The sequence below is a fragment of the Triplophysa rosa genome, linkage group LG1, assembly GCF_024868665.1.
Source record: "Triplophysa rosa linkage group LG1, Trosa_1v2, whole genome shotgun sequence".
NCBI classification, from domain to species: domain Eukaryota; kingdom Metazoa; phylum Chordata; class Actinopteri; order Cypriniformes; family Nemacheilidae; genus Triplophysa; species Triplophysa rosa.
In genome coordinates this window covers 13,004,171-13,029,814 of record NC_079890.1, presented here as the reverse complement: position 1 = coordinate 13,029,814, position 25,644 = coordinate 13,004,171, and the positions used below count along the sequence as shown (strand labels likewise).

Genomic DNA, 25,644 nt, shown 5'->3' with positions numbered 1-25,644 from the left:
AAGGCTTAAGACTAGTCCCAGACTAAAATGAAATTTTGGGCTGTCTTAACTGAAAATAACGTGCACTGACATACTGTACCTTAAAATATACCATTGCCATTGTTTTGTCTTAAAATGCACACCAGTAATGTTTTTTACGGAGGCATTTTTATAAAAGCGACTTAAATATCTTAATTCCACTAGTCCTGGCTTAAGCTAAATCTTGTCTGTGAAACTGGGCCTACGTATATTAAGTGTTAGAACACGTCTCAGTTTATATATAGCCAGACTGAATGTAATTGCTTTATTACTATTATTGATCATGGTCATCTTTGCACAAAAAGAAAAAAGATGTATTTCTCTATCCAAACCCCCTTTAACCCAAGAGCAAAGAGTCTGACACAACATAAAATTACAGCAATGAAAAACATATGTAAATACAAATAATCAACCCTGAAGAAAATAATAACCAATACTAAAAAGAATTGGATCCCCAGCACCTTAAACAAATGATCATTTGTGAGAACAGCAAATTACGTGACAAAAATTCATTATTTTCTATGAAGATATAAAACATGTGCACAGTTGTCTCCAAACTGTTGACTGACTTTATAAGGAGACACGATCCCCTCATCTTTAAATAACAATAAAGGTGACAGTGCACCCAATGTCAACTAGAGGATGCATGCAAGCATGTACAGTTCAGCAAAGATGGACGGATACACACGTTCACTGAAGCACGACACCGGTGTACCCTTTTCCCCCTGCTTTTTTGCTCCACTTCCTTTATTCTTGCACTCCTGATGTGCTTTTGCACGAATGACGTCTGATATTTCGTGAAAATGCTAATGTAGACAAAATATTGGAATTAACAGAAACCCGATGAAGGCTCCAGCCAATGTCTGACTCTGCGGCAGTTACTTGTGGTCTCAAGGTTACGTGTTAATACAGTCTCTGCATTAAATATGAAGCTAGCCTTTTGGTTATTCGGATATGACACTCCATCATCATCATCTCGCATACACATGCTCAACATTTTCATTGAGTGTACCCTCAAAGCCATAAGCCATAAAAACCAGCACCTCCAGACAGGACAGAGATGAAAAGTTCTTGGCTTGAATCGTGTCATACCAGGCAGGTGTTGGGATGAAGGATGCTGAGAAAGAGCTTAACATCAATTCTCAGTCACAACATTGGCATGGGAATGATTTAGTTGCAAGTCCTTGTGTATTTTCCAGTGATTTTTTTTAAACACAATAGTTCATACGGCCCATAATCCTTTGGGGCTAGAGTGTGAAAGCTTCAGTGGGAGTCGTATGGTGCTTTTAGGACATTCTTAACACAAAGGCAAAGGCGCAGGGTACGATCAAGTACACGAAACCACGAAAAAATATTGTTTCCTAAGAATATTAAAACAATCATTGGTAAATACAACAGTGAAACATTTAATTTCTCTAAGAAAATAAAAAGGCAACAGAAATACACCTATTCCAGTGCAGCAAATCTAAACCCAGCCGATTAATTCAAATCACTTTTGCCGTAATTTACACTCCTCTCGGTACTGTGCTGGCCCTTCACTTATGGTTATATGGTTTGGTGTGACCCGTTGACAGAATAAGAGATGCTGGGAGTGTGTGTCTGAAGAGGGACAAAAACATCAGTCCTGTCCTAAACTGCCCACCTCCACCCTGTGAATACTGGGGGGGTTAATGGGCCCCCCCATTTAAATTTGGTGTTTAATACTGTCTGTCCCAATTGGCAACAGGTGCGTGCATGTGTATGAGGAGTTTAAAACCGAAATGAGGGAAGAACAGCAGAAACAAACCTACGACTCGTCTCCTTTCAGGGACACTAATCTGAGAACACTTACAGATGTTCCCACCGTACTCCAAATTGTAATCTCAGTATGCAGGATTGAAGGGCCAATGCTCTATTTTTCCTGTTTGTGTCAACCTAAAACCTGTCTCACACCAGCAGTATACATCGTGTTTTTGAGTAGTGGCAATTTTCTCCACTCCCACTTGTTCTGAGACTTTATTTTAAAATGCTACTTGTGCACTTCCTGCGTTTATTTTCTAATGTCAAAGTTTCAGCTCATTGGCGATTTTTGAAGCGATGTTCTTGAATGCGATGGACGTTCCGGATATCCTCTTAAAGCGCACGCCGTTGAGCGAGAGGCGAGGCAGCTTGCACACCTCCATCTCCCACTGAACGAAGTCGTCACGGGCGGGGTTGCCGGCCATGCACAGCAGCATGTAGCGCTCCCGCAGCTCGTACTCGCAGCTGTTGGCGTCCAGCACCTTCCGAATCTCCTTCATCATCTCCCCGGGCTCCATGGAAGAGGTGGTCTTCATGCTCCACGTGAAACGGAGCGAGCGAGGCTTTGCTTGTTCTTTGAGTGTGGAAAGGGGCGCGGCCGGAGGAGTCCCGCCCCCTGGGGAGGAGGAGGTGTCCTTGATGTCATCCTCCGCCCCCACGCTAGTCTTCTCAGACTTCTCTGCACTGCTGAGCATGGATCTGGAGAGAGAGATGGACAGAGAGGGATGGTGGTGGAGGAGGTTGAGAAGATGTCGGTAGGGGGTGAACAGAAACAGAGAGAAATGAGAACAAAGGATGTAGGAAGGTGCGTGGGAGAAAAGTGAGAAATGGTTGAGAGACAAGAAAAGAAGGAAAATTGAGAGTGGAGGGTGTTGAAGAAGGAGAGAGAGGTTGGGGTAGTGGTAATGGTTGAAGAGAGACACAAGGTTTTAAACAACAGGAAAAAGAGTATGCATGCACATGTGCGTGTGAAAATTTATGTAGTGCAAACACACGAGACAGAGGAAAGTCTTTTGCTGTAAACGAACTCTCTCACTTAAAGACATTCTCGTGTCTGCTTCAGCTCAGGATGTGAAGTCACACATACCTAAAGTAGAAATATTATTCTTGACTACATACGACAGCTCAACAGAGTTTCTTCCTGTGAGAGTCTGAGCCTTTAAAAAGTAACGGTGAACCAGATGTCGTTTTTACTTCCGTATTCTATCGAATTTAATTTGAATTTTACAGGGACTTTAAGAAGCTCTGAATATTATTCAATTGGCTAATTTGATATGGTAACCCTTCCGTGCATTAATTATGATACCCTCTGTCAGAATTTGTCCTGTTTGTTTATATTGAAAACAATATTTTAACCATTTTACATATATTTTTTTAATTAATTTTCTCACTTGTTCAGTAACTTGTGATCTAGCCAATTACTGAATTAATGTAAAATATTACAAAACAGTCAAGAGCATAAAGCTTTTCTTTCCAGTACAATTCATTATTTATAAAATATTAAAGACACGTGTTTCTCTAAACGAGGGGTTCTCAACAGGGGGGGCCGTGGCCCACAAGGGGGCCCTAGCTGACTTCCAAGGGGGCCTCAGGATGACTAATAATAAAAAAGACAAAATTAGCATAAAAAAATAAAAAAATGTAAAAATATTAATAGTTAATATTATATATTATTATATTATATATAATTTTGAGTTTTTGTGAGCGGGAGGGGGGCCTTTGAATATTGTTGAATACAGTGGGGGGTTGCAGTGTGAATGTACTGTATATCAATGGCTTTAAAATAGTTAAATAGTAAAACTAGTATTAATAATAGTGCACAAATCAAACGCACAAGCAAAAAACGTTCATCTATACATGTGTTTGCCATGTAAGAAAGACAGGCTGTAATTTGAAGCTCAAAACACATAAATCTCTTCAAAATCATGACACATCACAGGCACTCGAAGGAAAATTCCCTCACGTTCGCAAACACATCCACACTCTGCAATTATTCCTCCAATTAAATCCCGTCTACTTCTATTTGATTTGCAAAACAATCATTAAAAAACCCACTTCGATGCCCATCTACACCTCTTTACTGATTCATTCGGATTTAGAAAACCTTGCGTTTGCGTTTTGTTCTCACCTGCTCCCCTCCTCCTGACCCTCTCCCTCATAGGGGCTCCTCGAAAAAAGTAACAAATTTAGTCTTAGTCTGAGTTCTTACTCAACTCAGTACTAGTACAGTGAGCGCAAAGAGTTAGGCCAGTCCATCACCACATAAGCTTATAAAAACATTTCCCCTTCAAGAACCAACCTGTGGCCACAGAGTCCACCGATTCACTTGTTCACTTGCTTTCATTTCATATTTATGAGATAGCAACACGTGTGTGTACAATCATGTATGCAAAATGCCAATGAACAGATGAATCGGACAAAATCTTTCAGTTTTATGAGAATGATGCCCAAGATGCTCTAAAGGATTTCTACACAGCCCTATCACCATGGTAACCACATCCAACAGTCACCTGCCCTATACAGTCCGCCTGGCTCATAACAGAACACACAAGCATCCCAAACACCAGACAAACAGACCCTTAGCAAACCGATATTACTATCATAACCCTACTAGTAAAACCACACAGAAGACAGAAATCACTAACACAGAAAGAAAGTAAAGAAATAACACAACACAACACACATGAATCTGTTCAGAGAATGCAAGGGGTTAAAACACATGCAAAGCTGAACTTAAGTGCAGTTAAAGGCTCTAAAACAAATCAAAGCATTACATTTCAGCAAATAACAAACAGGAATTAATTACAATATGGATTTCAGTTTTGACCACCAGAGGGCGCAAACACATCAGCGTCTTAAACTGCTCGCTTGTGCTCTCTGGTGGTCGTTAAAACCATACAAGCACCTCACATCATTTCCAAGATAAACAGGTTTATGAACACAATATAATTACATCAGATGAAGAAACTCTTTTTTTGTTAGGTTAACTCAGTGTGTTAGTGACTTCAGACAGATGGTGACTTCCATTCAGTGTGTGTGTGTGGGGGGGGGAAGGGTAAACCCTACGGTATGGGGACAAAATGTCCCCACAAAGATGGCAATATCCAAAATCCTTGTCCTTGTGGGGACTTTTTTTGTCCCCATGAGGAAACAAGCTTATAAATCATACAGAATTAACTTTTTTGAAAATCTAAAAGAGCAGAAAGTTTTGTGTGACTTTTAGGGTTAGGGAATATGATATACAGTTTGTACAGTATAAAAACCATTGTGTCTATGGAATGTCCCCATAAAACATGTAAACCCAACATGTGTGTGTGTGTTCATGTTTATATATCCCGGTGGGGAGATAAACCTGAATACACACCAACACATGGGGACTCGTGTCACTGTGGGGACCAAAATTGAGGTCCTCACAGGCACAAAAGCTTATAAAATGTACAGAACAATATTTTTTAAAAATCTAAAAATGCAAAAAGTGTTCTATGATCTTTAGGTTTAGGGATAGGGGATAGAATATACAGTTTGTACAGTATAAAAAACATTATGCCTATGGACTGTCCCCACGGGGATAGTCAACCAAAGCGTGTGTGTGTGTGTGTGTGTGTGTGTGTGTGTGTGTGTGTGTGAGTCATCAGCTCAACACAGATTTAGATATATATACAGAGAAAGAGAGAGATGTGATGGAAAAGTTTGGAGATGTTCGGCCTCAGCTTCTGTAGCTGCTGTCCTTGTTAATGTGAAAAACACGCTTGCTTCATTCTCACTTCCAGCCCAAAGAGTTTTTCAAACAAAACCCGACATTAACATTTATTATTACATTTAGAAAATGCCTTTATCGTAGAAAAATACTGCTATGGTTTATTAGGATGATAGTTGAGTTTTGAGAAAGACAAAGTGCTTTTTTAAATTGACAGGGACCGATGCAAATCAATGCAAAGGAGTTGAGTTTGTTGGCCTAGGCTTTTTCCATGACATCATATCCTATTAGCCGTCTTAATGATGACATCAGGTGTTGTTCTCAAAGCCCCGTGTTATTTGATCAGGCAGAAGCACTAGTCAAACACACAGTATCTGGGACACACAGGTGAGATCACCAGGTAAACTTACAGGAAAGGGAAATTAAGGGATGGAGACGGGGATAGGCTTCGGGTGTTACTGTGGTAGTTGAAGGCGGGTGGGGTTTTTAGGGCTGTAGTTGGTGGTTAGTGGGGGTCATGACACGGCACACAAAAATAAATAAAGATATAAAAGAAAAAAAACACTGAGGGATGTAGATAAGGAACGAGGAAAGAGAAATATAAGGTCTTAAACAAAGGGAGGTTAGGTCATCGTTGCCTACCTTCCGGGGAATCTGAATGACAGATTTCTACAAAACAAAGTAAAAGAAAAAAGAAAAAGGAAAGATGCATACATGTAAATTGAAGACCAAAAAAACAATGACATTTTCAAAAAGTGCTTGGGTTTCTCGGGGCATGGCAACAGTCAATTGAAGGTTATTTGATGGGTTATCTGTTTCAACTCTTCAAGGTGAGCAGGTAACATTAGTAAAATTCTTGTCAATTATTAACACTCCTTTAAAGGGTTTAAAACACAAAATCCCGAAAATGAACAGTAACAGTATCTAAAATAAAACAGATTGAAAATACTCATTTTGTTCATGTCATCCTGGATGTACCACTTCCCTGAATATAAACAAATAATATTATATTATAATGCTGTCATGTTATCCGTTTACATGGGACTCAAAAACACATATGACAACTAGTCACAAGACACGTTCACCATCTGTTTGTGTTCATTTCGCTAAAAAACCTCAAAATATGAACCGTTCTCTCACAAACATATTGTTTAACTTCAAAAAAGCATTTTAAACTATTTTTTCATTTGGATTAGATAATTGATACCGTGGATCTATGTGCTTTTGGAGCTTCACCATTTAGTCCCATATAAAGATGACATGATGGGGCTTTTAATATAAAAATGTTCGATTGTGTTCTGAAAAAAGAAAGTCATATACATCTGAGATGGCACGAGAATGAATAAACGGAGAGAATTTTTAATTTTGGGTGAACCATTCCTTTAAAGTCAACGGACCCCATTTAATGTGTTAATGCAAGTTTCTGTCAGTGCACATTATTCTAAAGCAACAAATCTTTGTAACTTTATTGAAATAGAAGAAATCTCCCTGCTTCTGAACCAGCTTGTCTTATTGAGATGATGTCACGAGGCAACAAAGGCAAGCAAAGTCATTTAGAAAAGAAACATCTGAATAGCTAGATTACTGTTGGACGTTAAGAAAGCTTTTCTAATACCATGATCAAATTCATTTCATGTCGGCAACATATGACATCTTTGTGATAGGCAAGATGAAGCACTTCCAGGTCTTAATCTGAGGCCCAAATAAATCAATATTTTTTCACAATCAACTGCACGTGTAATTCTGTTATGGAACACCTATCAAATGAATGGCTTGCAAATGCGGTTTCATGTTGACTTTAGAAGTTAAAAGTAAAACTCATTATTACAAACTGTTGACGACCATGTGACTAACTCACTAGACTCATTTAAACTGCATGTGGAGACATTCCCACACTGCCTCGAACATACACACAAAAAGAACATAAAACAGACACGTACACTTGAACACAAAAGATTAGTTTGGGGAACGGCGACTGTGATTTCATTCTTTCCTTTTGAAATCTGAAACTGGGCATGAGATGAAACACTGCTATTGTACATGTAGTGAAATCTGAGAGATTATGACTCTAGTTCTCATGTGTTTTCTGTTGTGCTGTTTAAAATTGCACTGTTTAAACAAACATTTGTCATGTGGGACTTTCTTGCTTCGCAGCGTAAGTTTTACATTGACTGCTATGGTGGTACTAGGGAGAGCATAGCAAGGTGTCCCCGCCATAAGTATTTATAGAGCAGGGGAACGCAATACCTCAGCTGTTACCAAGGATACACGGAGGTGCGGGAAAAGTAGCATTGTGTTGAGAGCGTGTGCTGGAACTTAGACACACGGATGATGAAATTGATGAGAAATATGAATGTGTAGAAATGAAATTCGTGTCGAGATCAGGGGAAATAATAGCACTTTGAATGAGAAATAAAGGCCTGACCTTCGTGAGCTTCATGAGGAAAAATCGACATGCATTAAAGGGAAAGTTCACCTAAAAATGAACATTTTGTCATCATTTACTCGCCCTTAAGTTGTTCCAAATCTGTATAAATGTCTTTGTTATGTATAACACAAAAAGATACATTTTAAAGAATGTGGGAAACTAAACCGTAAAAAAAATACCACAGATGTGTGTCCTACTATACTAGTCAACAGTGCCCCAGAACTGTTTGGTTACAAGCATTCTTCCAAATATCTTTTTTGTGTTCAGCAGAACAAGAAAATGTATACAGGCTTGGAACAACTTGAGGGTGAGTAAACGATGGCAGAATTTTTCATTTTTGGGCGAACTATCCCTTTAGGTCATTTGTTCTTAAATAAATCGTATTGTTTCCACATTCTAATTCATTGTAATGACAGAAATGACACACACACACACACACACACACACAGCTCCCCCCTCAGCAGGAAGGAGAGGTGTGAGAATGTGCTGATGCCGTTTTCCTCCATTTAACAAGTCTCGTCTCTTGTTTTTCATCACCACCTAATGCTTCCATCCTTTACAGCCCAAAATACCCAACATTCATCGCACTCATCCTCACACCACATCTCTCAGCCAGACTCGGGCTTCTTGTGTTAACTGCTCTGTCTCTCTTTTTCAGCACAGCATGTCAATCCACTGATGTACTGAACTTTCTTTCTCTCTCACCTGCGCACAAACTTAGAGGTGAACTTGCTGAAAATGCCGGAAGCGGCTGGTCGTCTTTGTTGGCTGTTGCCGTGGGAGAGCGAAGGGGAGGCGGGGGCTCCGTGATACGGAGAACCCTGTTGGTCTCGTGCACCCCTCTGTTGCCCGAGATGGAAGGTGTTGCGGGTGGGCACCCCTCTTGGGAAGTTGGTACGGTCCGTCCCAGCTGCGCTGCTGATATTGTGGGCTGAGGGGGAGGCACCAGGTGCTCTCTGTGGGGGATCACTGTGACAAAGCAATTTTAACCAAACAAAAGGAAGCAAAAATGAGGACATAGCAGGAATCAGTATTAAAATATAAGCAAACATATCTAATATATAAAACTTAATTATACATAATTATGCATTTATTAAAGCTTTTTCACAAATTAAACCTCAATAAATGAATAATGAAATGATAGCAAGAACATGCAAGGATGATTTCCCCCATTTACATATGCAGAAAGAACTGCTGTACCACAAATGATGGGTGGGTTCAACCGTAATACGTTCATCAAAGCTGCATCATCAAATAAATGTGAACACTTTTGTATTATTATTTTAAGAACATACCATTAACATAGCAGAAACAAATATGTGTTTGAGTTATGTCCTCAGGAGCTCAGACATACATCTCTTGAATACATTATGTAATCTCACAATGGAGAAAAATATGTCAGCTGCTTAAAAAAAAATCTGACATCACATAGCGGACCCAATCTTTAGCCCTGTAATCGGCTTAATCTCGCTCTCTTTCTCACAAACAAATGATATTGTAAAACTTTTTCGTGTGTGTGTGTGTGTGTGTTGAAGCGTGTGCAGTGAATCATCCCAGCTCCCACGTAGATGTCCTTTCTGCACACTGTCTGTGAAAATCTCACTCAACCATGGCATGTCCATGCCAACATCTGTTTTAAGTGCCAACCAGTGTAGCTGAACCTTGCCAAAGCCAGGCGCCAATTGGTACAAGCCAGGGAAGTCACATGACTTTGGGTAAACAATCTGGCGAAAAAATAGATTACAAAACACTATCCGAACACTTCAGCGAGGAGGTGATGGTGTCAGAAACATGGCTGTGTGCCACTAATGACCTCATTTCATTCATGCTTTCACAAGGCCACATACACTGGTTTGCTTCTAGAAACTGAAAACCTTGAAGTCAACATGAAATCAAAATATTAAAAAAATTTGTCCGTATACAAAACCCCAAGAATTTTTCATTAATCTGTCTCTGAAATGCTTCCGATTTAAACGATGTCAAATACAACACAGGAGAGAAAGATAATGTTAACCAACAAACATTCTAGTTATGTAGCCGATGTTATAGTCTACTGTCACAGGTAAAGCAACTTTTGCCAACAAAATTTTAACATGACTTTAATAAAGGTAATGAAAATAAATCTTGATTCTTCAGGCAAAATTGTAATCTTGTCTATAATGGTCTGCATTAAGCCTGTTTTCTTGTATTTTTGACCCATTCTGGTGTAAAACGGCCTGAGATTGTGATCCAGTTATTGAAGATAAATAAATGCAGTCCTGAAATCCATTCTAAAAAAAATCTTAAATATCTGTCCCAATACAAAAGTGGTTTGTAAATGCAGTTTCATGTTGACTTGAAGAGTTAACAGCAAAGCAAAATTGTTGGTTAACATGCGACGAACTCATTTCAAACAAATGTGTAGTTATTTCTCTCTGTTGCATCTCAAACATCTCTTCCTATGTTGTTCTTTTTTTGTAACTCTGCTGGGAGACTTCTGGCCATCCAACATGACTTACCTTCCAAAATCCAAATATGTCCCCAATACATAAACAAATGTGTATTTTCAAGTTCAACAGGGCAATTCACATCATTTCATAACACATCAGAGAGGACCTGAATCACTGCACACATCCCTGGGGGAGTATCTAGTTTTAACACTGTAACATGGAGGAGGAATATTCAGGGGTCAATTTGGGGACAATCTAATATACAAGCTCAGACCAGTGCAAACACAGCATCTAAGCAAAAGGACACAGAGGTTCCCATAGTAACACTATAGTATGCTAGATGACACACCCACTCCTGAAAGCAACACACATCTGAACACACTGACCAGACTGTATGAGTTTAAAGTTACAATCACAACTCACACACACTACACTAAAATAACTCACTGGTTATTTTCAACCCATGCTTGATTCCAAAAGGACACAAACCCAAGCACTGGGTTCAGTTAAAGTCCCCATGAACCAGAAGTTGCGATAGTTTTTACTTCCGTATTTTGACGCATTACAAGTGAAATGGAATTCCTTGAATGAGGAAAAATAGTGGGCGTGGCTTTCGTCTTTCTCTGCTATGTGATTGGATGTATAAAAACAGCCGTTGCATTTTGAAATGGAACTGGAGCCGTCTAACATACGCCATCTAAGATGGATAGTCATTACAGGACGGAAGTGCATTTTCAGATTTTGACTAAAGATTATGAGGGCACAAGATGTTTAAAAAGAGAATGACCCACATTGATAAACAATTTACAATAAACGCTGCAATATTTCATGAAAAAAATAGGCATTGTAATTTTTTATTTCACTGGGACTTTAAAATTGGAAATATATTTCACCCAACCATGAGTTGAAAATAACTCAGCAATGTTGTGCAAAAAATATTAGCAGGAGCAAAAGCACTGTGAAAACACATCTGCACTTATTTGAGCCACGTTTCTACCGACTCTTACAGCTGAGATTTTCACAGTGGCAAACCACACATTTCCAAGGTGTTAAAGTCAAGGCCCATCACATGACTCGCATCATTCTTCTCCAATGCATTAAACATAACAGAGGTCTGCAAAACGCACCTAACCATCACTGGACAATACTTAAAGCTGCAGTGTGTACGTTTTTTTATTTGTTACAAACAAACAATAATCAGTTAATGTCCAAGTACGTAAAACATCAGTGTTCAAAACCATCCCCTTACCTTAGACCAATACGCAATATTACACTTATAATAATGATTTATAATATAAAACTTAGTTTACTATCAGTTAAGATAAACAGCCGTAGTTAAAAATTAAGAGAGAAATTTTCATTTAATCAGCATGTCTAGATGTATTGTGGCCATTCCAGTCCAGTGTCTGTTGAATTTCAACAAAATCAAACCTCAGGAGTGACAAAGTCATCAAAAACAAAATGTGAAAGACTGACAGAATGACAAGACACATGAAAACTGTGACAAAAATCCAGGTTATCACAAAATTATTTTTGTACTTTTCCTAAATACATGTACAAATATTACTGTTGTATTGCTTAAAAGTGAACATGAACTTGTTTTCTCTGCAGTATTTGAGGTCTGAAAATACAGAGCATTTTTTCTGTTATTTTGATCGGTTTCTCCCGTTTTTATTTTCTGCAAATAAATGCAAACCAAAACAATATTTTTATTTGAAATTTGGGATAAATATTGTTAGTAGTTAACCTAAACACATACCTAGAAATAGTACCTTCAGAAAAACTGAAAATGGTCTTAGAAATGGTCTCTTAATTTTTTCCACAGCCGTATATGTAAAGTAGACATACGCCCGGTTAACCAAAAATATATATCATGTGATTTATGCACAATTTGTGAGAGCAGTACAGTAAAATGCTGCTGCATCCGAAAGCCAGAGGGCACTCTCGTAAAGAAACTCCAAATACGCACTGCAGAAGAAGACCATAACACACGTAGTTCTAGGAAATGCCTAAGGACATGTTTTCATCACTGATCCTCAAGCCTCCTCAGGTATTTTCATGATAATAAAGTATATTTATAATGATCATGTTTGACGGGTGTTGCTTTTTTAAATGCACGTTATAAGCGACTCAAACTCGCACTGCTTTTAGATCGAGCAGCATTTCCTACTGATCCCAGAGAAGTGCTTCACAGACAAGCGAAGCATCAATAAAATAATCGATATTTTGCATTATCGCAGCCAGCTCGGTTTCAGCAGGATTTAGTGGTAACCGCGGTTAACCGGGCACATGTCTAATGTAAAGTTAACTGCAATCTTATGTTTCAAACAGAGATGGCGATATAGAGGCAAAAGTTATGGACTGCAGCTTTAAGTAGACAGTGTCATCTCAAAACTATGAACTCAAGTGCTAGCCATCTAAACTGACTTTAGTAAAAAAGAAAATTCACCAATATATCAATGACGTGCCTGGACTATGTCATCTAATTTCATGCTACCTTCACAAGTTTTCAATAGTTTCTGCACACACACTCCTTTCCTGCTACCTAGCGATGCCCCTCTATGACATCATATGCAATGTTTTCCACATGGAGGTCAAAGGGGCGCTTGACACTCCGCCTTGAAGCCCTGATGTAAATCATGTGAAAGGCCTTGAGAGACAAGGGGGAGTCACACTATACATGGCCCCTCACTCACTCACTCATATATACAATGCACAGATATGTATATATGTCCCTTGCACTGAGGTAGAGTTGAAACAACACACAGGAGGGAAACGAAACACAAAAGAGTGAGGGAAGCAACGTATCAAATCAGTAGTACCTTCTCTCAACGGTCCCCAACCACGCTCGGAAGAGCCTCAGCTCACTGCATGCAACAGACCAGCCATTCACTTACAGCAACAGCACTGACACCAACCATTTACACTCCACGCAGTTTCTTGATGCGTGTAAAAATGCATTCCATATTATTGATGATAGGGACAGAAAGATGAATGTGATGCCGATGATACATGAAGTCGGAAGTCGGACTCAAACGCGCACCGCACACATTAAGAGTAAGGCTCAGCAGTAGGCCACTGCGCCGATGCTTGTGTTTTGCTAATATACGGCCCCTGGAAATGTCATTTGGCCACAGAGTGAAGTGGGGTCTGTTTATTGTCAGCAGAGGGATGTTATCTTTGACTGGGGTGATACAGGAATGAGGCACAATTGCTCCACGGTGCACATTCACGTGGTAATAAAGTAAAAATTAAACAAACACCATCACTCTCCCTACCGTCAAGGGTCATGTATCATCATTAGTCTTCTTAACAAAAAAAAAAAAAACATAACTTATTATTTCTTAACATTGCCCTTGAAACGCTGCTAAAGAACACCAATGACCCCTTAAGAGACCCCTCCCTATTCATCATAGTACAGTTCATCACTTGACGTGACACCGTACTTTAGTTGACTGTTTCCAGTCTGGCTCTCTCTGCGGCGGCGTGTGGACTTGCCTGGGCCGGTGTGTGTGCAGGTCTGCGGGGCAGGGATGGGCAGAGGTGGAGAGGGACTTGTGATGGCGGGGGCGTGAGGAAGAGGAGGATGAGAGCACGGCGCCGGCCGAGGCCGTGGAGGCACGGGACCCGGGAGTGCTCAGGCTGAGGGGAGAGAGAGAGGACAGCGTCCCCTCCGAGCGCACACACGCATAAACCGACACACGCATAGACACGAGTGTGCACGTATGTGTGGAGGCAGGGAGGGAGGGAGAAGCATTCCATTAGAAAAACCACTCAATGCACACATTAGACAGAATGAGACGGACAGACAGAGAGGTAGAGAGAGAGAGACCACAAAGAAGAACATGAGTCTGGGCATAAAGAGAGAGAGACAGTAGTGAATGGCACGAGAGCGAAACAGAGGTCAAACAGAGTTCTGATTTCACAGAAAAGCACAAAAGAAACACACACACCCACACGCAGCATGCGGGGATTAGTTTAGCTTGTGGTGGAGAAATAACATGCTATCACCTTGCTATGTGGCAGAGAAGCTAAGCCTATTACGGACGACTACAGGAATCTTACAACAGAGTTAATGGTGCTTTTTCCATCACAAGCCACCCTAATCCACTTTAAACTATACATACACTCACAAAGACACAAAGAAGCACGCTCACATACGACACAGACAGAATAAAAACAGACAGAGGGTGAGAAACGGAAAAAGGAAGAGGGATGTGTTGGGAATATTTAACCCGACACAATGATATTGAATGTCTTCAGATAAGCTCATGAGAAAATACAGAGGCAAATCATTAAGTGGACAAAAGGTTATAACTCTTCAAGACCCCATGAAATCACTGCCTTCTTGCCTGGATTAACTTCCTATTAACAAGGAAGTTAAGGCAGTACGTATTAAAGGTCTTTAAAAAAAACTATGGTCTTTACATCACAGCCATGTACTTAACAAAGTTCTTTGGGATTTGTAAGACGTTTATTTATATTTCGGAGTAATCAAAAAAGAAAGAAACAGTATTCATTTCAAATGCATTCATCTGCTTAAGAATTGTGTCAACATCCAAAAGTGCACCAACATATGTGAAAAAGAGATTTCAAAACGGCATTTTTTTATTTCATGGGGTATTTAACAAAGTCACTTACACAAACCCATAGATAACAACAAATGCACTGCACAGTGCTGGCTAAACAGTTAATGCTTGTTCACACCAAGTCTGGTTTTACAAAATGAAATGAAAGCAGAAGTAGGCAGTACTTAAAGGGGTACAAAAACACAATTTGTCTGGGGAACACTAAAGAAGATTTTTAAAAAATGTGTCATTGGTTTTGTGTTCGTACAATGGAAGTCAATGGGGGCCAATGTTGTTTGTGCACCAACATTTTTGAAAATATCTTCTTTTGTGTTCTGCATTCATAATTTTGATTTTGGGGTGAACAACCCATTTATACTCAAGTACATTCTGAAGTAACTGTACTTGTCAAAATGTTTTTACTTTGTTAAAATGTTACTTAACTACATTAAGAAGCATATATCATACTTTTTTTACTCCACTGCATTTCATAAACACAAGCTTTTTAACCAGTAAAGCCTGGCTCAGATTACAGGATTCTCGGCCAGATTTTACCCCGATTTCCCCTCCCGAGAATCTTTGAAAAAATCGGGTCCAGAACCTCGATCGGGTCCGAGATTCGGCCCAGATTATCACGTAATGTGAGGCATTCACAGATCGAATCTTACACCTCCCGATCTGCTCCGAGAGAAATCGGGGCCGCCCCGATCATATCAAACATGTTTGATATTTAGGATTTTAAATCGGGGTGATGACGTTGGTACTTTCGCAACAGCCAATGAGAGGCACATCTGCAAGGTGACGGAGATGACTGACAGACCTTTAAAAATGTCGACCGCGAAAGCTCCTGCAAGGGAATGTTGGACAGCGGAGATGGAGGAACAACTTGTGGCAACAACATGATTGTCTATATAATGTATCCTCCAAAACATACCACAACCGCACAGATAAGGAAAAGAGCTGGGGAGAAGTCGCGTCGGTTTTAAATGTACCGGGTAAGTTAACTGCTAACGCGCAGCTTGTAGTTTCGTTCAACAGATTGTTATTTGGCTATAGGCATACATATAACATGCGTTTATGTGTTTGTTTTTACGCTGTGTCTTATAATCACATTGGCATTCATCTTTATTCTCGGCAGCGAGAAAGCGATTTTTTTTCTTCCGTTATTTATTAACATTAAACTTAAGCGGCTCGCCCAAAGCACAGTCATAACTTCAGCCCTAGCAAAAAGCATTATAGCACCCCCTGCTCAAAATACGTTCCCGCGGCTTTGGACAGACAGAGAATCATTCAGAGAGCGACAAAGACGTTACACAACCGCTGCCAGGTGAGATCACGTGAAATTAACTTTGCGATGTCCCTTTGTTTACTTCTGTTTCCCGGTGAGATGACGTAAGAGGCGTCTCTGGTATGATAATCTTAATATTATCCTGTAGTTTGGGTGTATTAGGATGTCTTTTGATGTGCAATTATAAAATAAAAAAACTTCCAATCAAACTTTCTAAATTTTTATTTTTGCACTTGCTACCTTTAGACTTATTTATAAACACAACTTTAACCCCCAACGTTTTCTTATCTGGACATTTCACATTTATAAATGCAAGTTTACAAAGGGCAAACCTATTTTTGTAGTGCTTGAAAAAGAGATTCAAATGTAGATGTGATGTCATCATCTAAAAATAGTAAACCCATTAAAACGGTTACTATTAGCTCCTTTTACAAAACTGCATATCCTATGGATATGTAAAATATGTGTAATTTAGTTGTACACTGATGAGTGTGAGCTTGTTTAAGATTTTAAATAAGAGAATCTGTCAAGATTCTCCTTATGTGTGTGCTGCAACCAGAATTTTTAATCTTTCCGGATTTTAAAACTCCTGTAGTCTGAGCCAGGTTTAAGATTTTAAATGAGAGAATCTGTTAAGATTCTCCTTACGTGTGTGCTGCAACCAGAATTTGAAATCTGTCAGGATTTTAAAACTCCTGTAGTCTGAGCCAGGCTTAATACTTTTACGTGAGTATTTTTGCACAGTGTTACTTGATTGTTAAAAGGTAAAAAAACATTTAAAATGTCTTTATGTAATGTACACTCTAAAAACAGATGTGTCAAAAACAACCCATTTTGTGTTTAGTTTTGTCCTTAACTGAACTCATTCTCTGTGTTATTTCTCGAGACAACACGTTTCGTGTTACTTTTAACGCAACTTGACATAATGTGTTAAATAAGATCACAGAAACAATGTTTTAAAATGAACACATCCATTTTATGAGTGTTGTGAGGTAAAAAGTATGAAATATGCTTCATAATGTAGTGAAGTAAAGCTTTTTGAAAGTAAAAACACTGATGAAGTACAAATACTTGAAAAAAGTTCTGCGGCAGAGTAAAAATACTTCACTACTGTCCACCTCTGCATAAAAGTATAACAGTTTTTGCAAACAAATCACAATTCTTCTCCAATCGTGCTTTAATGTTCTACAACTTCCTATTTAGACATGCATTTCAGGATGTTATTCTATGACAAAATACCATTTAAAAGGACATATCTACTATATTATCAACTGCACATGTTTGTTATTCTGTGTGTAACTGCTGTAACCCAAGTCAATTTCTACACTGATATGGGTTGATTCTTTACAGGCTATTGTTCAGCATCAACAAAAACAAAACATGAGTCATTGTGGCGCATTAATGTGAAAGACTGGACACTTAAATTTGACTTTAAAAGGTCTCAGTCTTTTCCAACCCAAAAACCAGGACCTAGTGTGAACAAGCCTTCCGTATGTCTAATGGCACAGGGGCTTCTACACTGGAATCTGTGAATTCAGAGGAAACCATATTTGTGCAACATGACTCCAGTAGGCAGAAAGCTCTTAATAAAAGCATGTCATGCATAAGCATTATGAATACAGTCATTACACAATCCAGTGCAATGTGTGGCGTGAAGCATATGCATGAATCCGCAGCATGTTAATGCTAGTCAGAGAGGGGTTATATGGTTAGTGTGGAGGTGCAGTGGAGGAAGCCAGAGGGTTTGTGGTGATGAAGGGGTGGGTTTGGTGAGAAGATGCGGACTGATACGAGGTTGGGATGATGCTGGTTGATATTATAGTGTTATGACGGCGAGAAGGGTTAAAGTATGTGTCTGTGTGCTACCAAAGGGGTTTAAAGGTAAAAGATTTGATTGTGTGTGAATTTGAATGAAACGGTTCTCAATAATTCAAATCAAAAAGGCGTCATTATTCCTTCTGAAATCCAGGGTGACATGTTATTCGGGCACGATTGTGTCTTTCTGTGGATCAAAAGCATGCCAGCCTGGTCATGAAGGTAATGGCTAACAGCACAGAGACAGAGATAGAGGCAGACTGACCATGTGTGCTTGGGGATGCATAACGGTGTACATTTTGTGACTGATTTTGGTAGTGATCTTATTTGGATATGTGCGTGAGGTAAAGTACTTTGAAAGGTACAGAAAACCCATTTTTCTCAAACGGAAGTTTTTTGTTCTTTGCCATTTTTAGATGTATTATCTCGGATGTATATCTGGATGTACCTGTCTTTCCCATTCTGCACTCCTAGAGTAGCTCTCTCAGAAATGGGTGAGTTTCTGCTCCGGCTTGTGCCCGTGGACAAGATACTATTCTGAAATCACAAATACAGACACACATAAAAACATTAAAATCAACGGAAAATGATAAGATGTAGAGAGACTACTTTAGGTGTCGTTTTGTTTTGCCTTTCAGTGTATACAGTATATCCAAATACCCTTATACGAGCTCAGTTTACTTGAGATGCAAAAAATGTGCAAGATAATATCTTAATCTTAATAATCTTACAGAGAGCCATAAAAGTCATTTTATTCTATTAAACATACACTACCGGTCAAAGGTTTGGGATAAAAAAATGTTACTCATGCTCTTAAAAATCTTTTAATCTGAACGTGTATGTTTCAATGTTTGAAATTACTTTTGTGGACAAAACTATAATAGTGCAATGTGCAAACATATTCATTTATTTCTAGAAAACGACATTCTTTATTAATAATAAAAAAAAGGAATACTTGGCCAAAATAATGAATAAAAAGCAGCCAATAAGAGTCGAGCATAGATGGAAATTCCTTCAATACTGTTTAAAAAGCGTCCCAGGTTGAGACATCAAGAAGCTGGTTTATAAAATGCCAAGAGAATGATTTTGCAAATTGTAGTCCAATGGTGACTACTTTGAAGGTGCTAAAATAAAATATAGAGTTCATTTATTTTGAATGCTTTTAGTCACAACATAATTCCAACAGTTACAACTGTATTATTCCATGGTTTTGATGAGTTTACTATTATTCTAAAATGTGGAAGAAATATAAATAAAGAATGAGTGAGTGATCCCAAACGTTTAACCTGTAGTGTAAATCTCAAAAAAGTTTCCTCAATTTATGCTTAAAACTAAAGAAGTACTGGCCAGTGGGGTAAGAAAAAAAAAAGGTTGTCTTTAGTTTTAAAATGTATATTTTGTACGTTTTTTTATATTTGTAAGTTTTTATTTATAAATGTATGTATACATTTTATTTAATAATTAATTTATATTATAAAAGATAAAATGTTTTTTTATAGCATATCTAGAGAGCAAGGTTTCATTCATGTTCACCATAAAACCCTGTATGTAATGTAAACCCTGTATGAATGTTTAATGGTAATTTAGAAATAAATGTTTCCTCTTTTTTACTAAACGCATGTAAATCTCTGCCATCCTACTCGTTGGGCCCTATTTAAAATCCCAGTTTTGCGCTTTGTATGAAGAACAAAAGAAAGTGGAGACCTATCTATCTACAAATATTTGCCTTTTTGGCAAACCCAGAAACTCAAAACTCTAGGTTTGCTTTGCTGTGTGTAAACTACTCCAAAACGGAAATCTCTGAAGCGTTTCACAGAAATAACCCAAGAGAAGCCAAGAACAACGGCCATGCCAAACTTCTCCCAGTCAGAGGGAGAACACTTCAACACTGGGCAAGCCCTCTCAGCCATCTGCTACTTAAGAAATATCATTGTGAAACACAAACGTCTTTCCAGCAACAGTTTTAATAATATGTTCTTCAAGCACAGGGAACTCCTGCAGAACATGACCTGAATTTGTAAAGTTGAACATGGCCAGCTTTATTGAAATGAACATTACTCGCACATATAAGAACAAACATACTCGTACGCAAACCTATGCATCACCAAACTTACAGTAGAGGGTGTGGAGCTCTTTTTGCGTTCGCCGGGGATGACGGGACTGTTCGGAACTTTGGTGGAGCTATTTGAACCTTTCCTCCCAGAATCCTCAACTCCAGGCTTGTTTTCTCCCTGAGACCTTTTCGAGTATGAGCCTGATGAGCAGAACGACAGAAGAAAAGAACGACAACGTACGTAAGGATTTAGATATGGTGCTTTGTGTCTATGAGGGGTTTTAATTCACAAAACCTGTAAATCAACGCACCCTGATCCGTCGATCTTCTGATCGGCTTCTGAGTGGATGACACGCTGCGCTGTACTTTATGGGGGGGAGACGGGGCGTTACTGTTTGTGACGTCATCTCCTGGGCGTGGCTTTAGCGACAAGATGACACCCTCGTCGAGCTGCAAATGTTCAAACACGCATGAGCACAAAGGGGTTGACAGCTGATAGGAAATCACAGACAGATTTTGCTGAAGTGAGGTAGGTGTGTACGTTTACAAAGTTTACAAATACCTCAGAATTCCTATAGTCAAGAAGCAGGTAGGTTGCCATGACTTCATTGTATTTTTGGGTGACGAGGGAGTCCTGTATTTCCTCTTGAAAGAAACCCATCTGAAGCATTATATCTGCATGGGCAACACACATGCATACATCATGTAAATAAGACTCTTTCTGAGATATTATTATGACAATGTCGGCAAACATTTCGTTTAGACCAATGTGGCATACACACCTGTCCTCCTGGGGTCTTTGTAGTCGGGTTGGGGTTCAATGTAGGGCTTTAACTCTTCTTCGTCATAACCTACATTCATCCAGCGATCCTTCATGATCTGCTGCTGAGACAAAAACAGACACGCAGGAAGAGAACCACAGCGATTGTTAAAGATAACATGACCACATCTGAACTATTAGACAGACAGGTTGGGCTGCTAACTGAAAGACTGCAGGTTTAAATCCCGCAATACGCATAACATTAAAGATACTGCCTGTGTCTAGTGCTTCAGTATACATTCAGATATCAGGTTAGTCCATACGGTTAAATCAAGCTCACCTCCAAACTGCCTCTCTTGGTGGGGTTGAGGATGAGGAACTTCTTCAGCAGGTTCTCACAATCTGTGGACATGTAGAAAGGAATCCTGTACTTTCCCCTTAACACACGCTCTCGCAACTCCTGTGTCAGAGAAAGAAAACAATAGGACTAGGCATGTGACCAATTTTACAAACAAGAATAGTTGACATACAGTACAATGGTGGAATTTTGTTGCATTTAATAGTCAGATAACTGTCATCAAGAGCAGCACTTTCCGGCTCCATGTAGTTTTTTTGCATTAAAATGCAATTGTATTAAAAAATATATCTACCATATTCAATTATACGGCTTATCGTGAAAATTGATTTGCAGAATATATAATTAAATCTAATAAAAATAATCATACTTCTACAATAATAAGCTATTTGCTATTAGCATAATACAATAATATTCGCATGCTTAAAAGGATAAATAAATTCTTTGTTAACGCAGGGGATGCATTCTGAATCTTGACTTTTTGACACAAAGCTACTGTAATTTTCAAGAAATAAACAAATATATTATTTAGGATTATTCACTGTATTGACCATGGTAACAATATCTTTAATCAGTTATCACAATATTTGAATGATTAAATATTGAATAATATAAAATACAAGCAAACGTACAAATGAGACGGAGCAAAAACTAAAAAGGAGACACACTTCAAACAACTGAAAGTGAAATGACTGTATGAAACACCATAAAAACAGGCACTTGCTCTCGTCTCTGCCGTACCTTCAAGTTCTGTCCATCAAAAGGCAGCGAGCCGCTCACTAGCGTGTAGAGTATGACCCCGAGACTCCACACATCCACCTCCGGCCCGTCATACTTTTTTCCCTGGAACAGTTCAGGGGCGGCATACGGCGGGCTCCCGCAGAACGTGTCTAACTTATTGCCTACCGTAAACTCATTACTGAAGCCAAAGTCGGCAATCTTGATGTTCATGTCAGCGTCAAGCAAAAGATTCTCAGCCTAAGGAGAGAGAAAGAATGGAGTGATAAGGATGTATGCATTTAGAAGTCACACAGCTTTGAAAAAGAGGGACGACGCTTTATATAAAGAATAAGATTCAGCATTCAGTCTCACACAATCAGAAATACACACGTCTCGCTTTTTGACTTCAAACACCCCGAATATCAGAACTGCCTCTTTCTCTTCCTCCAGTGTGTCTGTCCAACTTTTCTTATGAGTTCCCATATATGTGTGGATCTGTAAGGTGCAGGGCTCAACGCTAAGGATTTTTTCTACTGGCCCAGTCGGGCAAGTGATTCCAATTTTTACTGGCCCTGCCAAACTTTTCTCTGGCCCCACCACAAAACAGCATTAAATAAAATCTAGTTATTTGTCTGTTGGTTTTTTACCTATGTGATCTTAATAAATAAGGGTATGATACCATAAAACTATTAGCCTATAACTAAAAATGTTAACTATTGTTGAAGACAACTAATCAGTAAGTATATCCAATAAGATTTAGTAAATTATTTTATCAAATAAGATCAAGTAATCAAAGTATGTGCAATAGCACAGATAAATGTAATAAAGCAAACATACAAATGAAGAGTTTGGTTCCAAAATGAGATAACTCCGTTTTTAAAAAAAATCAAAAATCCAGTTTTTTTATTGTGCAGTCCAATTAATATCAATCAAACTGCAGTTGGTTTGTTTTGATCTGAGCCATAATAACTAAAAATACAGATAATTAACACAATAAAAACATGTTAACATAATACATTTTTTTAAAAATGGAGTTATCTCATTTTGGAACCAAACTCTTCAAATATTCAGTGCATTTCAGGTGTTTTAGATTGGTCTAATAATAGTATTTATCAGGTACAAAAATTAAATAATGTAAATACTTTATAGTCTTCACTGTATTAAATATGATATTGATTTAACCTTACTAAAATTTTAGTGAATTTTAGTGTAATTTAATCAGTGAAGAGCAGTGAGTGTTTTTTGACTCCGTTCGTTGTTGTTTGATGAACAAAACTGAGACGTTTATTATGCTGCTGCCCCTTTAAGAGAAGCACAGATCTAATATAATATATTCCGGCTGCGCGCGCATCTCAAACAGCACATGAGAACCGAATCCAGTCCTCTTTTGCATCTTCTTGGGAATATTTAAATAGGCAACATACAAATTATAATTTTCCATGACGATACAGCACTGGCCCGATCGGGCAAGTGACAGTTCTCTCAACTGGCCCGAGGATCTCCCATGCTGGCCCCGGGCCATCGGGCAGTCCTTTATGTCGAGCCCTGGTGTGGATCTGTAAGGCATGTGTGTGTTTGTGTTGAGACTCGCCCTCTGAGCTGCCACTCAAGATCTCTACACACCGCCTTTAGCTAAACAGGGAGGCTGTGTTGCCTAGCAACAGATGCAGGGCGCTAACTGGGCTCAGTTTGCAGAGTAAAATATTACTCAGCCAACAGAGCCAAACTTTTACAACGACACACACACACACACACACACACACACACACACACACACACACACACACACACACACACACACACAGCAACAAAGAAACGGATGAGGCATGAGCAGAGTGTACATCTGACAATGGTGCTATTATACCATCCCTCAGCAGATTGAATTTAGCCGTGTTGCCCTTAGATAAATCTAATCTGGATGCTCACTGCTTTTTTGAAACTTCATGTCAGAGGCTTTAAGCAATCACATTTCATCTTGAAAGACAACATTTTGTTTTTGCAGAGGGGTAACACAATAACCTCCTAAAGTTTAAAGGATAGTTCAGCAAGGACGACACAAAGATGCCTTGTCTGTTCTGGCACTGCCTGGTGTTTCTCTCACATGAAGTCTCATCACGATCAACTTGCTCTTCAGCCACAAAATATCTTTTGCCTGTGGTGCCGGTGTAACAATCAACACGGCTGAAACTGCCGCATGAAAAATACGACCTAGAGCCTGAAAGCCAACCCTTAACAGCCAGAAGCCTCTGCAGCCATAAAGGTGTGGTCTAGCGGTTAACACACAAATACACAGATTCATCACACATCTGCAAAAGTAAGTGCTTTATTATTTGTGGTTCTACTATCAAGTCAATATGTCTAACATTGTTGTATTGTAATCAATACACTTCGAGTACTGCGGTGCCATTACTTGGACGTGTGTGTGTGTGTGTGTGTGTGTGTGTGTGTGTGTGTGTGTGTGTGTGTGTGTGTGTGTGTGTGTGTGTGTGTGTGTGTGTCAGACAGATCACTTTATTCTAAACCTGTCTGGAACCATGTTTTAAAGATAAAATAAGATGGTTGTGTCATGCAACATGTCACTGTAACTGTGATTTGGATAAAGGAACGTGATTTCTTCCCCTGAACTTCCGTACAGAACTTTAATGACAGGTACATAAGAGCCTCACCTTGAGATCTCTGTGTACAATGCACTTCTGATGGCAATACTGCACAGCTGACGCAATCTGGAGAGATAGAAACAGAAGGTGTGGTGAGTATTCAGGACAGTAGGCACTTCTTAATTCAGCTGCTCTATCAGTAATTAAGCTGCAGAGTTAATGAGCGCACACACACACACACTTTAATACTACAGTAGATGTCTGAACCATAGCTTGTCACATACTGCACATCCAAAGAAAGCAGAGAAATGTACTATTATACAGTGGGGTCAAAGGTCAGAAACAAGATCTAGGATTAAAACAGAATCTAATTAAAGTCTGAAAGAATCGAAAACAAAGAACAAAATGTCCACTGAATCAGGCAATAGGTTGTTTGGAATATTTTCTAATCATACAGGAAGAACAAGAATCTTCCTGTATGATTAGAAAGAAACTGAACATTTACTGCATCAATGCATAAAAGCAAATCATTTATAAAAAAGATGCAATTAAATATCATATGTGCCAACATTTAGTGATTTCATTGTAAATAAAGAAATCAAATGATTTCTTATTTGAATACGTTGCTTTTGACATAAACCATATACATAATGAATCTTTCAGACTGTCATTTTTGAACATTTTTGTATATTTCTGAACTTGGATCGGTGTTGAAAGTTGCTTAAAATATAAAGTGTTGAACCGTCGCGTAAAATACGCCACATTACATCTCTAAGTGATGAACTCGCGTTATTAAAGAAGCACGTGCCCCTGAAACATAGTTTTAATGTGGGCCTTTGACAAGAAAGTGTGAGGGAGAAAGACTTACTTGTATTGTAATATTAATAATTGAGGATGCAACGCATCGTGATATGGAATCAATTAGTTGACAAAATCGAATTAAATCGAATCGAGAGACCTGTGACAATTCACATCCCTAATGACCATCATTAAAGTACCAGGGGAACATACCACATACCGAACATGGCACATACCAGGGCTGTTTTATTGCACATAGCACTGGTGCTACAGAGGTTTAACATTTTGTAGCACAGGCCAAACAGTTCATGTCTGTTGTCATCTTTTAAAAAAAACACA

The 25,644-nt window shown here is 38.9% G+C and overlaps 1 protein-coding gene across 7 annotated transcripts in view; it reads right to left on the bottom strand.

Moving 5' to 3' along the window:
- Positions 1-269: 269 nt before the first annotated feature.
- mark2b (MAP/microtubule affinity-regulating kinase 2b) overlaps positions 270-25,644 on the bottom strand; it is a 65,803-nt gene continuing 40,428 nt past the window's right edge. The window contains exons 7-19 of one of the 7 annotated variants that reach the window (XM_057343911.1): positions 24,577-24,633; positions 21,932-22,168; positions 21,176-21,295; positions 20,858-20,960; positions 20,638-20,750; positions 20,387-20,525; positions 20,137-20,276; positions 18,471-18,559; positions 13,850-13,993; positions 8,628-8,891; positions 6,137-6,163; positions 3,926-3,964; positions 270-2,496 (exon numbers count right to left, since the gene is read on the bottom strand). In XM_057343911.1, the coding sequence (XP_057199894.1) occupies positions 2,061-2,496; positions 3,926-3,964; positions 6,137-6,163; positions 8,628-8,891; positions 13,850-13,993; positions 18,471-18,559; positions 20,137-20,276; positions 20,387-20,525; positions 20,638-20,750; positions 20,858-20,960; positions 21,176-21,295; positions 21,932-22,168; positions 24,577-24,633 (1,908 nt within the window). In that variant the 3' untranslated portion in view covers positions 270-2,060. The remainder of the gene's footprint in view (positions 2,497-3,925; positions 3,965-6,136; positions 6,164-8,627; positions 8,892-13,849; positions 13,994-18,470; positions 18,560-20,136; positions 20,277-20,386; positions 20,526-20,637; positions 20,751-20,857; positions 20,961-21,175; positions 21,296-21,931; positions 22,169-24,576; positions 24,634-25,644) is intronic. The other 6 variants (XM_057343919.1, XM_057343926.1, XM_057343941.1 and 3 more) reach the window with 6 other exon arrangements.